This window comes from Saccoglossus kowalevskii, chromosome 21, assembly GCF_978046115.1.
Source record: "Saccoglossus kowalevskii chromosome 21, keSacKowa6.1, whole genome shotgun sequence".
NCBI classification, from domain to species: Eukaryota; Metazoa; Hemichordata; class Enteropneusta; family Harrimaniidae; genus Saccoglossus; species Saccoglossus kowalevskii.
In genome coordinates this window covers 2,264,957-2,280,759 of record NC_140661.1, presented here as the reverse complement: position 1 = coordinate 2,280,759, position 15,803 = coordinate 2,264,957, and the positions used below count along the sequence as shown (strand labels likewise).

The 15,803-nt window shown below is 37.5% G+C and overlaps 1 protein-coding gene across 9 annotated transcripts in view; it reads right to left on the bottom strand.

Moving 5' to 3' along the window:
* The window catches only part of LOC100374322 (CLIP-associating protein 1-B-like), a 111,583-nt gene that overhangs the window by 29,376 nt on the left and 66,404 nt on the right, over positions 1-15,803 (bottom strand). For all 9 annotated transcript variants that reach the window (XM_085495258.1, XM_085495261.1, XM_085495260.1 and 6 more), the window contains 4 exons: positions 10,319-10,359; positions 7,902-7,986; positions 3,741-3,808; positions 2,016-2,108 (listed from right to left, as the gene is read on the bottom strand). In XM_085495258.1, the coding sequence (XP_085351384.1) occupies positions 2,016-2,108; positions 3,741-3,808; positions 7,902-7,986; positions 10,319-10,359 (287 nt within the window). The remainder of the gene's footprint in view (positions 1-2,015; positions 2,109-3,740; positions 3,809-7,901; positions 7,987-10,318; positions 10,360-15,803) is intronic.

The following is a 15,803-nucleotide window of genomic DNA, read 5'->3' as shown; positions in this document are numbered from 1 at the left end:
GGTGGTGAAAAGGACATAAGTGGTGTTCTCACTTATTTGAGAACGATGTAAAAATGTGTGTGTAAACACAATGCGTTGTTGTGGAGTCAGCAGTTTTTTACACCGTCGTAAAAGGGGTGGACCAGATTCTAAACACCGTTGTCACACCAGCTCTTGCACAGCACAATGTGCCGCGTGAACACAATACGACGGTCAAATGCCCTCTATCTGTGTATGTAAGTGTATGTAGTAAAAGGGCATGAAGCTAAATTTCTTGAATGTTTTAATGCTTATAGTGAATCATTTACATGTTGTTTTCCCACCAGTTATTTACTCATTGTCAAGTCCAAAACGCTCAGGTTGCTGGGTCTATTGTTGCGTTATTCATACATGCGAATAGCGTGACCTGACAAGTTGGCAATTTCTTGTTCTCCGAAATAACGATAAATTGTTCACCGTTGTCTTCTTCTCGAACGTAAAAACACACGGAAAAACAGGAACAAAGCAAATGCATTTACCAGAGGGAACGCCATTTTGTCGACTGACCTTTTCGTGATATGATTTGTTGAGGGCGCAAAACACCAGTGTTTTTACTAAGTGAGAACGCGAGCAGACAATTCAGCAGATTATCTAATATTTGCACAAAAAAACAAAACAGTGTTATCATCAGTGTTTTTTTAGACGTGTGAGAACGTAGCTATATATTCTAACCAATTCAACAAGACCGTGACCGACTTTGTTTCAACCAGCTGGTATATTGTTCCTAATCCTATTCATTTGTTTCGACAACGTGCCTAAAAATATTCACACATCCTTATTGTTCAGTACTGTTAGGATGTCAAACACGCAGACTTGTGACAACTTTTGTCAATACTCCTTATGAATACGTCCGTGTGTCGCAAGTTTTCGACAAAGAGCTGTTCTCTCCAAAAAACTGTTAAATTCTTTTTCAATGCTCAGTTTAGCTTTCGAGAACAACTAATTTCTTGATTTAAAAAAAAGTCATGTCGTTTTCCCATGAAAATTAAGGCCAAAAGATCGCACTACATTATCGGTAAATCGCTTCCGGGTTTCTTTCACCATAAAGTCGGTGACCTGTTATTAACATATTTAAATGAACTAAGGTAATTTGAACACGTGGGCACCATCCAGCATTTTGATTGGTAAATTAGCGACCTGACCTACCCAAGTCAAGTAATGTCTTGTGTGCATTCAAACTACATAGCGAAGTCGTATCGCTTCGATCGTTTACATGTGACCGAAATAATTCGCTTACGGTGAAACTAAGTGCCTTGTTATAATCACTACTGAGTAATAATCAACAATTTCAACACTTCGAAAACAAGTAAGTTATTCACTTGTGAGCCGACGCACCCCGAACTTGAGCTGTTGATCCCAATTTTTTATTTGATACATTGTAATATAAACCGCAGTTTATAATAGAATTTTAACAGTAGGTCAGGTACAGCTGGTCAGGTGACTCAGGTGATGTCAGAAAAATATGTATTAATCAACATAAATGTAATATCACTTTTATCCAAAAAATTTGGTGACCAAGATTTGTTTACTGTGAGCTAATTTCTACAAGACTGTACTGACCATTTTTATTTTTCAACCTTATAAATAAAATTTTATTATAATAAATAACCACTTGTTAAAACAAAATAGCCACCAATTGGCCATTTTGAATCTGATCTGAAAAATAGAATACTGTGCATCAAAATTTCAATATGTCCAAGGTATGTATGTATCAGGTTTCAACAAAATCCAGTTCCAGAATGACATAATTGCTTGATTTTGATGAATTTTAAGCATAAAATTACCGGTCAATTTAAATCAAATTGTGAAACGAATAAGTGAGCATATGTCTCCCAAGATGTGTGATGAAAGTGTGAAGTTTGAATGTATCACAGCAGTCATGTCCACGATAAAGGCAAGAATGCACAGATGGACGACCACAGTCTCTGTTTTCGAACTGCATTGACAAAAAGTCACATAAATGTAAGAATGGTTGGTAGACTGTAAATTTTACTTACTGTTGAAACTCTTAAATCCCACGTATTTTTATCATTTGTTAAAATTTCCCTAATTTTTACAAATTCATCTTCTAAACTTTTTGGAGTATATATCTGAATAGGAACAATAAGAAAATACTGATTATTAAAAAACAAATGCAAATATCAATGAGATCTCTACATCTGCTATTAGATTCGAGTTGATTAATTGTTTCATAAACCCAATGCAACATTCAGAAATTATGAAGACTGAAGTTTCAAGGGAATAGCTGAGAATTATTTGGCAATTACAGCACATCATATTATATAGATTATTTGGCAATTACAGCACATCATATTATATAGATTATTTGGCAATTACAGCACATCATATTATATAGATTATTTGGCAATTACAGCACATCATATTATATAGATTATTTGGCAATTACAGCACATCATATTATATAGATTATTTGGCAATTACAGCACATCATATTATATAGATTATTTGGCAATTACAGCACATCATATTATATAGATTATTTGGCAATTACAGCACATCATATTATATAGATTATTTGGCAATTACAGCACATCATATTATATAGATTATTTGGCAATTACAGCACATCATATTATATAGATTATTTGGCAATTACAGCACATCATATTATATAGATTATTTGGCAATTACAGCACATCATATTATATAGATTATTTGGCAATTACAGCACATCATATTATATAGATTATTTGGCAATTACAGCACATCATATTATATAGATTATTTGGCAATTACAGCACATCATATTATATAGATTATTTGGCAATTACAGCACATCATATTATATAGATTATTTGGCAATTACAGCACATCATATTATATAGATTATTTGGCAATTACAGCACATCATATTATATAGATTATTTGGCAATTACAGCACATCATATTATATAGATTATTTGGCAATTACAGCACATCATATTATATAGATTATTTGGCAATTACAGCACATCATATTATATAGATTATTTGGCAATTACAGCACATCATATTATATAGATTATTTGGCAATTACAGCACATCATATTATATAGATTATTTGGCAATTACAGCACATCATATTATATAGATTATTTGGCAATTACAGCACATCATATTATATAGATTATTTGGCAATTACAGCACATCATATTATATAGATTATTTGGCAATTACAGCACATCATATTATATAGATTATTTGGCAATTACAGCACATCATATTATATAGATTATTTGGCAATTACAGCACATCATATTATATAGATTATTTGGCAATTACAGCACACATCATATTATATAGATTATTTGGCAATTACAGCACACATCATATTATATAGAATGATGTTCCATGATAAAAAAAGCTAAAATTGATTGTTGCTGTAAAATTGTTTTGCTTTTCGTATTGTCCAGATTATTTGATTTTTGATCTGGTTATCAATATATACTTCATAAGACGTTTGGGCAGTCGTGTTTAGCAAAGACAAAACTCATGACAGCTAAGCATGCTGACATTTAAACACAAAACTTCAATATAAATGAGTATCCCATAATGCCAAATCTCAAAAATTTGATGAGTTGCCTAGGGTGTAGACAATGTACACCCTAGGAACAGATTTATGTTCAAAACCAAAGAGACTTCTTCAAAGAGACTTGTAACCGAATATTGCAGACATTCAATACACTACAAATACAACTATATTTCTGATGAGACTTTCTTACTGTAACTTCAGGAACATCATCAAATGATCTCACGAACAGCTCGTCATCTACACCTGCCGAACTAGATGCTGTAAGAGGAAACAAACAATAAAACATTGAATTTAGCTGATATTATTGTCAGTTCAATTTAATACCTTTTTGGAGAATTTACAGAAAACGTAATAGTGATAGAAATCAGTTAAGTGAATTAGTGGGCTGAGTGGTAGATCCCATGGCTAAGCTGACATAGACGTAGGCTGAGTGGTAGATCCCACGGCTAAGCTGACATAGACGTAGGCTGAGTGGTAGATTCCACAGCTAAGCTGACATAGACTTAGGCTGAGTGGTAGATCCCACGGCTAAGCTGACATAGACGTAGGCTGAGTGGTAGATTCCACAGCTAAGCTGACATAGACTTAGGCTGAGTGGTAGATCCCACGGCTAAGCTGACATAGACGTAGGCTGAGTGGTAGATCTCATGGCTAAGCCGACATAGACGTAGGCTAAGTGGTAGATCCCACAGCTAAGCTGACATAGACGTAGGCTGAGTGGTAGATCCCACGGCTAAGCTGACATAGACATAGGCTGAGTGGTAGATCCCATGGCTAAGCTGACATAGACATAGGCTGAGTGGTAGATCCCACGGCTAAGCTGACATAGACATAGGCTGAGTGGTAGATCCCACGGCTAAGCTGACATAGACATAGGCTGAGTGGTAGATCCCACAGCTAAGCTGACATAGACGTAGGCGGAGTGGTAGATCCCACGGCTAAGCTGACATAGACGTAGGCTGAGTGGTAGATCCCACGGCTAAGCTGACATAGACATAAGCTGAGTGGTAGATCCCACGGCTAAGCTGACATAGACATAGGCTGAGTGGTAGATCCCACAGCTAAGCTGACATAGACGTAGGCTGAGTGGTAGATCCCACAGCTAAGCTGACATAGACGTAGGCTGAGTGGTAGATCCCATGGCAAAGCTGACATAGACGTAGGCCGAGTGGTAGATCCCACGGCTAAGCTGACATAGACGTAGGCTGAGTGGTAGATCCCACAGCTAAGCTGACATAGACGTAGGCTGAGTGGTAGATCCCAAGGCTAAGCTGACATAGACGTAGGCTGAGTGGTAGATCCCACGGCTAAGCTGACATAGACATAGGCTGAGTTGTAGATCCCACGGCTAAGCTGACATAGACATAGGCTGAGTGGTAGATCCCACGGCTAAGCTGACATAGACGTAGGCTGAGTGGTAGATCCCACGGCTAAGCTGACATAGACGTAGGCTGAGTGGTAGATCCCACGGCTAAGCTGACATAGACATAGGCTGAGTGGTAGATCCCACGACTAAGCTGACATAGACATAGGCTGAGTGGTAGATCCCACAGCTAAGCTGACATAGACATAGGCTGAGTGGTAGATCCCACGGCTAAGCTGACATAGACATAGGCTGAGTGGTAGATCCCACGGCTAAGCTGACATAGACGTAGGCTGAGTTGTAGATCCCACGGCTAAGCTGACATAGACATAGGCTGAGTGGTAGATCCCACGGCTAAGCTGACATAGACTTAGGCTGAGTGGTAGATCCCATGGCTAAGCTGACATAGACGTAGACTGAGTGGTAGATCCCACGGCTAAGCTGACATAGTAGTAGGCCGAGTGGTAGATCCCTCAGCTAAGCTGACATAGACGTAGGCCGAGTGGTAGATCCCACAGCTAAGCTGAAATAGACGTAGGCTGAGTGGTAGATCCCACGGCTAAGCTGACATAGACGTAGGCTGAGTGGTAGATCCCACGGCTAAGCTGACATAGACGTAGGCTGAGTGGTAGATCCCACGGCTAAGCTGACATAGACGTAGGCTGAGTGGTAGATCCCACGGCTAAGCTGACATAGACATAGGCTGAGTGGTAGATCCCACGGCTAAGCTGACATAGACATAGGCTGAGTGGTAGATTCCACGGCTAAGCTGACATAGACGTAGGCTGAGTGGTAGATCCCACGGCTAAGCTGACATAGACGTAGGCTGAGTGGTAGATCCCACGGCTAAGCTGACATAGACGTAGGCTGAGTGGTAGATCCCACGGCTAAGCTGACATAGACATAGGCTGAGTGGTAGATCCCACGGCTAAGCTGACATAGACGTAGGCTGAGTGGTAGATCCCACGGCTAAGCTGACATAGACGTAGGCTGAGTGGTAGATCCCACGGCTAAGCTGACATAGACGTAAGCTGAGTGGTAGATCCCACGGCTAAGCTGACATAGATGTAGGCTGAGTTGTAGATCCCACGGCTAAGCTGACATAGACGTAGGCCGAGTGGTAGATCCCACAGCTAAGCTGACATAGACATAGGCCGAGTGGTAGATCCCACAGCTAAGCTGACATAGACGTAGGCTGAGTGGTAGATCCCACGGCTAAGCTGACATAGACGTAGGCTGAGTTGTAGATCCCACGGCTAAGCTGACATAGACGTAGGCTGAGTGGTAGATCCCACGGCTAAGCTGACATAGACGTAGGCTGAGTGGTAGATCCCATGGCTAAGCTAACATAGACGTAGGCTGAATGGTAGATCCCACGGCTAAGCTGACATAGACGTAGGCTGAGTGGTAGATCCCATGGCTAAGCTGACATAGACATAGGCTGAGTGGTAGATCCCATGGCTAAGCTGACATAGACATAGGCTGAGTGGTAGATCCCAAAGCTAAGCTGACATAGACATAGGCTGAGTGGTAGATCCCATGGCTAAGCTGACATAGACATAGGCTGAGTGGTAGATCCCAAAGCTAAGCTGACATAGACGTAGGCTGAGTGGTAGATCCCACGGCTAAGCTGACATAGACGTAGGCTGAGTGGTAGATCCCACGGCTAAGCTGACATAGACGTAAGCTGAGTGGTAGATCCCACAGCTAAGCTGACATAGATGTAGGCTGAGTGGTAGATCCCACGGCTAAGCTGACATAGACGTAGGCCGAGTGGTAGATCCCACAGCTAAGCTGACATAGACGTAGGCTGAGTGGTAGATCCCACAGCTAAGCTGACATAGACGTAGGCTGAGTTGTAGATCCCACGGCTAAGCTGACATAGACGTAGGCTGAGTGGTAGATCCCACGGCTAAGCTGACATAGACGTAGGCTGAGTGGTGGATCCCATGGCTAAGCTGACATAGACGTAGGCTGAATGGTAGATCCCACGGCTAAGCTGACATAGACGTAGGCTGAGTGGTAGATCCCATGGCTAAGCTGACATAGACATAGGCTGAGTGGTAGATCCCAAAGCTAAGCTGACATAGACGTAGGCTGAGTGGTAGATCCAACGGCTAAGCTGACATAGACGTAGGCTGAGTGGTAGATCCCACGCCTAAGCTGACATAGACGTAGGCTGAGTGGTAGATCCCATGGCTAAGCTGACATAGACGTAGGCTGAGTGGTAGATCCCACGGCTAAGCTGACATAGACGTAGGCTGAGTGGTAGATCCCACGGCTAAGCTGACATAGACGTAGGCTGAGTGGTAGATCCCATGGCTAAGCTGACATAGACGTAGGCTGAGTGGTAGATCCCATGGCTAAGCTGACATAGACATAGGCTGAGTGGTAGATCCCACAGCTAAGCTGACATAGACGTAGGCTGAGTGGTAGATCCCATGGCTAAGCTGACATAGACATAGGCTGAGTGGTAGATCCCACGGCTAAGCTGACATAGACGTAGGCTGAGTGGTAGATCCCTCGGCTAAGCTGACAAAGACATAGGCTGAGTGGTAGTTCCCTCGGCTAAGCAGACAAAGACATAGGCTGAGTGGTAGATCCCACGGCTAAGCTGACATAGACGTAGGCTGAGTGGTAGATCCCACAGCTAAGCTGACATAGACGTAGGCTGAGTGGTAGATCCCATGGCTAAGCTGACATAGACGATAAGATCCACTCACCCATGCATAATTCAATACTATTAAGAAAGACTGGATGCCTCCAGACGTAAACAACATGATGGCTGACCGTAGTCTCCCTGTCCTAAGTAAACTGTCAGAATGGAATAGCCCCTCCCCCAACCCAATTAACAAAAAGCTTTCACCTTCGCCATAGCACCCTTTTATTCCACAAGTTTTAAGATATATTTAGTGCAATAACTTCATCAGATAAAATTACCCAACTATTGACAATGTGAGTTAAAAATGGCAATATGCATATACATACGTGGAGCATTGCCAACTCGACTAGAAGTGGTTTTCTTGATTGTTCCTGTACTAGGCCGTGGCTTTGAACGAGTAGCAGTGGACACCTAAAAAGAAAAAAAATTATTATTAAACTCCATATTTTTGATATAGGTTTGTTCGAACAAAAAAGAAATGAAAGAATTAGTGATGGTAAAGGAGAGAATACACAAAATGCAAACTGTTTAGAACTTTGTAAAAAATTACAAATTCAGAAAAAAAAACATTTTAAAGGTTTTGACTGAAATATAATTTTGATGAGCTGAAAAAACAATTCCATTTCAAATGTTTCAGCCACAAAAATAAAATCAATTTTAGTCAAAGTATTCAATTTTTAATAAAAGACAAGTCACCTGACACCTTTAAATTGTGTTAACCTGATTCTTTTATAAATTCCATAATTTATAATTAATAAAACAAATAAAAATAAAGCAATGCAAAATAAAATATAAAGCATTCTGTTTGTGTTTGTGAATGTGACCTTTTACCCTGATCACCATGTTATGGGAATGAGACTAGGATTGGTTACTATTGTTACCAAGCAACTGACGTGCTGAACAGCTTTCAACTTTGACCTCACCTCATTGAATCGGTTAACTGCATTAACTCTAGTTTTCCATCTACCTGAGCGCCACTGAGCATAAGTAGGAAGGTAGCAAATAAGTAGGAACAAAAATTAAAAGAATATAAAAATAATTGAAACATGCTATTTGAGAGCTATCTACAGGGAGTTTTGGGAGGGATTTGTTATGGAAACAATTTAGATTGTTTAATGCTTTACAAAGCATTCATTTTCTAATAAAATGTTATTAATATAGGGATTGGTAGTAAATGAATGGTTTTTGGCCAATAGGCGATATTCCGATCACTGTTAGATCTTGAGTATTGCGTGAAAGGCGAATATCGAATGTCTGTTAGTTTAGAAACTTTCAGAGGAAATCATGGCATTGAAATCCCCTAATTCCATCGAAAGTGCATATTAAAGGTCGGTGAACATCACACCACTTCCTGTTTGATATGGAACTCATAACGTATCCAACTGTAAAATACATGGTTTGTTTACATGAAATTCAAACACGCACAGTGTGACAACCACAGACCTTTAAGCATAGAAATACCCACCAAAATACATTCGTATTTGTCAAAATCCCATGCGATGTTTTGACGAAACTCAGAAATTATGACCTTCGTTTGTCCTGTTTTTCATATTTGATTTCACACATAAAACTAGATCTCGCAATGAACAGAAAATGGTCTATTACTGGCAGGCTACCATTATATTAAGATATTTATAAGAGCAAAACAATAAAACATATAAACTAAAATTGTCCATAACATGTTTGGTATCTATTATCGATATTAAAAGTGTGGAAGTAAAGTGACCCTTGACATTCGACCTCTCACCTCAAGGAACTTTCCAACAGCTCTGATTTTTGCTCTTCTCTAACAGTGCAGAGTGGCAGTGAAAAATGAATGATTGAGTGAATGGGACAGTGTGACAATGGATGAATAATTTAAATGTCTAGTATACGCTCTAATTCACAACGAGTTGGAATTGACTGACCATGACTGAGTCATATAACTGATTTCCTACCAAAAAAACACCTGCCCAATATTTGCAGAATTTTAGTTATTCTAGAGGAGATTTGGAACACCAAATTTAATTGTTCCTACTAGTAGGTTTATTTGTTAAACATGAACATGGAGCAAAATAATGAATTCGTTAGACCTGAAAACACTTAAAATATTCAAATGAAAATAACCAAGATGAGTGGCTTGTTATCATACGTTCCAGAAACCTTGAATCCCTTTGAAATATATTAAAATTTGTTGTTTCTATTTCAATTTGTCATTGAATCAATTTTTCAAATGCTAGTCGATTAGTAGGTCAGTAATAGAATGAATTATTTATAGAAAATGAAGAAAAAGCATGAAGTTTTTCTGGTTAGTATTAGACTGATGCAAAAACATATATCTCAGCACGCAGTAAAAGACATAGCCTGCCGATGCCATCATATCCCCTTCATATCCACTATCAGTGGAGACTTCCAGCTGACGATGTCTTTACAGTAATTAGTATGACAATGACAACTATGTATTAGAAAATATGGGGTTTAGAGGTGACTTCAGAGCGAATTCATGTCGTAGTCGATAAACATGTTACTGTGTGATGACATAATAGAATAGTTGATCACATGACCAATCGTAACTACTGACAAGCCACATAATCTTTTGAACAATAACATCCTGAAACTGAGTAAGATAAAGGTCATAGGTTATAGAAGGACTTGATACCATAGCAACCAAGTATGACTACACAATGAGCAGACATTTGGACTCCATACTGTATTCACTCAGAAGAAAACTATGTAATAAATCACAGTAATACATCTATCTTACCCTTGCAGAGTCAACTTCATCTTGACCTGGAGATTTGACTCCTGAAAAAAGAAAAAAAAAAGAATAACATTAGATTGACAAGTTTGATTGGTAAGAGTTCCTCAGGGCAGTCTCACCCCAGCCCTCCAGTTCCCCTCCCTTATCTTAATTGTATTCGCCCATTGTCAGGACACATATATACAATTACAACAAGGTAAAACATAGGGAATACAACATTGAAAACAATGTGGTGTGATGACATAACGTGCAGGTTGAACAAGTCTAGAAAATAAAAGTCAAATTAAGGTAGAGATGCACTTTATTTGTGAATTTCAATCAAAAATAGTTTTTTTCGTTTTTTATATAGATTTTTATCTAAAGAACATTCTGTGAAAATTTGACCAATGAATTCTTATTGGAACACCGTTAACATTGCTGTTTATTTTCTGGTTAAAAATAAAAAACACTCACACGTGGCAATGTTTATGTCCAATTGCCTAATTTGCATGAGTAACCAAATAACAAGACCTTTGATTGACAATATGCAAATCGAGATTGTACGGGTCATAGTTCATTCAATTCACGCGCATGTGCAATTATTCTCAAATCAGTTCTCGCTCGCTAGCAAACCAAACATTATATTTCCTCAGCGTTTTTCTTAATTTTTATCATTACATTATGCGTGGTGTGAAAAGAAAGAAAGGTAGAAAGAAGATTCAGATGATTTCTATGTCGGAAGATGCAAAAGCTACACCGAAGGCATCAGCCCACCGAACGAAAAACAAATCGATGTGAGCGTCCAAACATGACTTTCCCTGAAGGCATGAATCCGAGTTTCTGATTGACTGAGAGATTTTATTTTTAAATAATTGTTCTCAAAAAATAAACTGAGCATGTGAAGAATAATTTAACATTGTTTACAGTGATAACTGCTCATAGTCGAAACGAAGCTTACCCCGGGCCATTCACGCTAGTCACAATAAACATCATACTCTTGAATAGGCGTCAATGACTACGGTAAAACTTAGACTCTATTTTAGGCATTAGGAATGATTGAAATGACGCCAAAATACACCTTAAAAGTCCCATTTTATTTTTTTTCTAAATCCCATCCCGAATTTACGGCAGAATCTGGTCCCTCAAATAAGGGACACGTGAGCTTTGATTCTAACCGGATATATTGCACTGGGTCGGGGAGATACAAACTTTTGTGTATCTTTCAAGTTGTCCAATGGGTACCTGTACTTCGATCATTCGCAAGTTTTGCTCGGTGGTGCGAGACAGCTTTGTTTGCAACCGGACGAACTCCGTTTAATTCAATGAAGCAAACAACTGACAATGCTAAAATAAATTGCAAAGGTACGCTAAAATTAATTGAAAACAACCAAATAATTTCAATGAAAAATAAATCACAGGGAGAGGTAACTTGATACATTACGGTAACAACTCTTTCGACGCGCTGACCGCTTCTCCGCGTCTGATGTTTTGCTTTCCTTGTCATAATACTTACTGATTGATGATTTTGTTTTGATTTTTGAGTTTTTTAGCCTGCAACACGGCCACGACCTTTGCTTTTTCCGTGAAAAATGGGGAAGTTTACGTAAATTTGACGGACATTCCATTTTTTTAAACTACCGAAGCACACTGTTTAGCACTCCTGTTTTTTTCATTTGCCGATTTCTATTCAGAAAAATTCGACCGCTCGAAAATGCACCTTAATTTTGCACTCTTAAAACATGTCAGATTTCCAACACTAACTATTTAAAACCGGTCGAAATTTTAAAACTTTTACGTTAGGAGCTGGAGCTCTCTTCTTGCAGGCGACCGTCGCCGGTAGTACAACAGCATGTTTTGTACGTACATCCGTGCGCTGATTGTCTGCGACTGTCTTAGAAAATCCCTGAATAAGGCGTTGCCAAAATCGGAAAAATAAAAAAATGCCTCCTTAAAAAACGAACATAATTCAAATATTTCTTTTAACAAATATGTTGCAGTGGGAAAAATGGGATTGGAAACGATGAACAAAACTTCTGTGCCTCGCGTTTCGATTCTAGGATTACGCGATTATTCATTATTGTGCGTTCGCTTCCTGGAGTTGGTTCTCAATACTACATAAAAATCATCAAGGATAAATAATTTAATATCCCACTTTGTACTCTTCACGGTAAACCATAGGCTCTGAAATACTCGTAGATTTTTTATTGAAAATACATCGAAGAGAAGCCATGTTTTGATCGTGATAAAAGGTCACCTTCCTAGGACCGCCCCCTGTTTAATAATTCATGAGATGACGTTATATTTACTGGGCATTGCCACGTGTTTTTACCGACCCCATCAAAACACTGGTATGAATGACGTGTTTCTGATTTATATATTCAAGAGCAGTTGTTCTGGTCCAACGATTTTACATAAAATGTCTATGTCTATACGTCAACTTTCAATTTCAATAGTCTAGAAAGTATGACAAAGTATGACAAAGCAGTAAATCCCGGTTTAACGCACAAATATGCAAATTAGCCTTTTTCTCGTCTTCTATTTTTGGTGAATTCTTGGGTTTTAAATTAAAATAGCTGATAGACGCTTTGGCCATTTGCCTCGAAATTTTCACACATTATTGACAAGGTGTTCCCCCTTCAAAATGCGTCCGGACAGTTTATTACGGCGAGTGGAACAAAAATAACAAGTCCGCAATTAACATGGATATATAAATTATGCAAAAATAGAAAAGAGTGAACTTTGAGGTCATGCTGTGCGACTTTGAAAGTCGTTAGAGAGATGAGTGGACGCATTTGAATTAGTAGTATACCAAGGTATCCAGTGATGTAATTTTACCCACAAATGGACTTGAAGTTTTTAAGCTAATTTTTTTTAAACCACTTTTGTCCAAAAAAGCATATTTTTGACCCAAAATCAAAAACGCATTCTGGATATTTAAAATAAAGACAAGTTTTACAAAGTTTGTATAATAAGCTTTCAGAAAATATACAACATGTTGGATATATAATACCATCTTCATTGTCTAATTACTCAATTAAAAAGCAAGCCAAATAAACTGCATCTCTACCTTAACATCGTAGATGCACAACTAATTTGACATTTAGCTTGTACTAATCAGTAATAATATACAGCTGTCTCGGAGGCATTACTTAGACCGACTCGATTTAATGGAAAAGCTTTTCTTTCTAGTCTGCAGTAGCCCCCAGATATTTGTATAATGAAGGAATAGTTTACGGGGAACTCAGAAAAGAGAAAAACATTCTATCATGTCTAAATTCACATTCAGCCAATCATGTTAGAGTTATTGTATCATGTGATTTCTGGCAGCCAACTACAAAGTTTAATTTGCATTGAAGTTACAAATAAATCTACATATCAGACAGAATTTCCTTTGATGCAAAAAAAAAATGAATATAATAAAAAGTGTTGATAACACAAAAGAATTCATTGACGTAATTGACAGTGAATTCAAATATTGTCTGTGTACATGTATAAACCACACTTAAATTGCTCCCGATGATTTACCCTTTCTATTATAGTGCAGATCAAATTTACTTGAGCTGTACTCAAACAAGATCCTAGTATCTAATTATGAAATATCACGCAATTAATTTTGACTCCAATCAAAATATCAAGTTAACGAGACTGTTTGATTTAGTGTTTCTTAAAGACACGGTTACCAGACATGACACTGAAAATAGTGAAACATTTGTAGCATCATTACCAAATGATGAATTTCTGTGCAAGTTGTAGAAATTATTATTGTACATCAAAATCACATGGATCTGGAATCTAGCAATTCTGACCTATGTACTAGCATCTTACATTAAAGACATACTCTCACTAATGTAAGAGTTATTAGTAAGTGAAAACAAATATTTCATGTTTAATATGTTATATGTTAATAGTTATCAGAACCTTAAAATAATGGCCGAAAGAGACGTGGTTGAAATTTTCAATCACTGCCTACTGAAATATAGTGGCCATCTAGAGCCGCAGGGTGTGACTAAGTGACTAACAAGATTTGTCACGTTCTACAAAATTATATTACATATTGTGAAAGCTTTCATTTTCATAATTCATTTAAAGAGCCAAGAGTTGTGTCTTTTTTTTGAAATTTCCATTCAATACTGAGTCTAAATAACATGGCAGAAAATGAAAATAATGAAAAATAATATCAATTTAATACTAACCCCTTCCAGCTACCTATATACACATTTGAAACTACAAAGAACTTCTGGTTTAGAATTACAAGAATTAAAAATCTAAATACAGCATTATCGTTAAAGTTTACAGAGATAGTCACAGCTTATTATTACATGGTATTATATAATTTATAATGTCCCTGACTTTTTACGGATCCAGTCTTGATGGTTAGATTGAATAACAACCAGGGCATTTTGGGGTTAACATCTTTAATCTTATCTACAATCTGAATTCAGAAATGTAATAACATTTATACACATCTGTAGAGATTGATTACAAATTTTTTAAAACCAGAAAAAAGACCATCAATGATATTAATGATTAGCTAGCTGTTAGGTAGATGAAGAAATAAATAAGAAGCAGACATTATTAATTAAAATCCCACAAGTTTCGTAATTATGATTTGCCATTACCAATCACATGACAGAGATTGTCGGTTATGATTGGCCATTATCAATCATATGACAGAGATAATGTGGATTATCATTATAATAGTGTTTCTCTTGAACTGTGAAACTGATTACATGTTTTGATGCAGATTTAAAAGGGAGAAAAAATAAAATATTTGCTTGGGGTAAATTTAAAACAAAGTCAGCAGTGGAAATTAATGAGAATGATGAACTGTACAAACCATATTGGTTACTGTGGATATGCCACTACATGCAAATTTATAGAATTAAAATAGTATCCCATAACCATAAACTATACAGTCAATCTCACAAAGCTGATGAAAAAAGGAATTAAAATTCACCATCATTGGAGAGAATCAAGTGCATGCTATGATAACTATGTCTCTTTCAAAAACTGGATAAAAAAACAAACAAGTTTAAACTTATTTACAGACCTTTGATAAAATTAAGGCTACTTGTTGTCATCAAATTTTATTTGGTTACAAGCTACTAAAATACTTATATTCAGGAAAATACAGGGCAGTACACACTGTTTGTTTACAGGAATTCAGAGACTTTCAATTTGAACATAAACAAGCAGCCTGTCGGCTGAGATAGCTCCGCTGTTAGCAATGCACATGGCAATTAAAGAACTGAAGATATCATTAGAAAATGAACAAATCTGAGAGAGGTCCACATGTAGTACCTATATGTATAATATATCAAAGCAATTGGACTTGCGGTTTTCAACAAGAAGTCGAAAATATCACTTTTTACCAAAAATTACAAAAATATTCATCAAAATTAGAGAATTAAATATATCATTATGAAATGAACAAATCTGAGAGAGGTCCACATGTAGTACCTATATATGTAATATCAAAGCAATTGGACTTGCGGTTTTCAACAAGTCA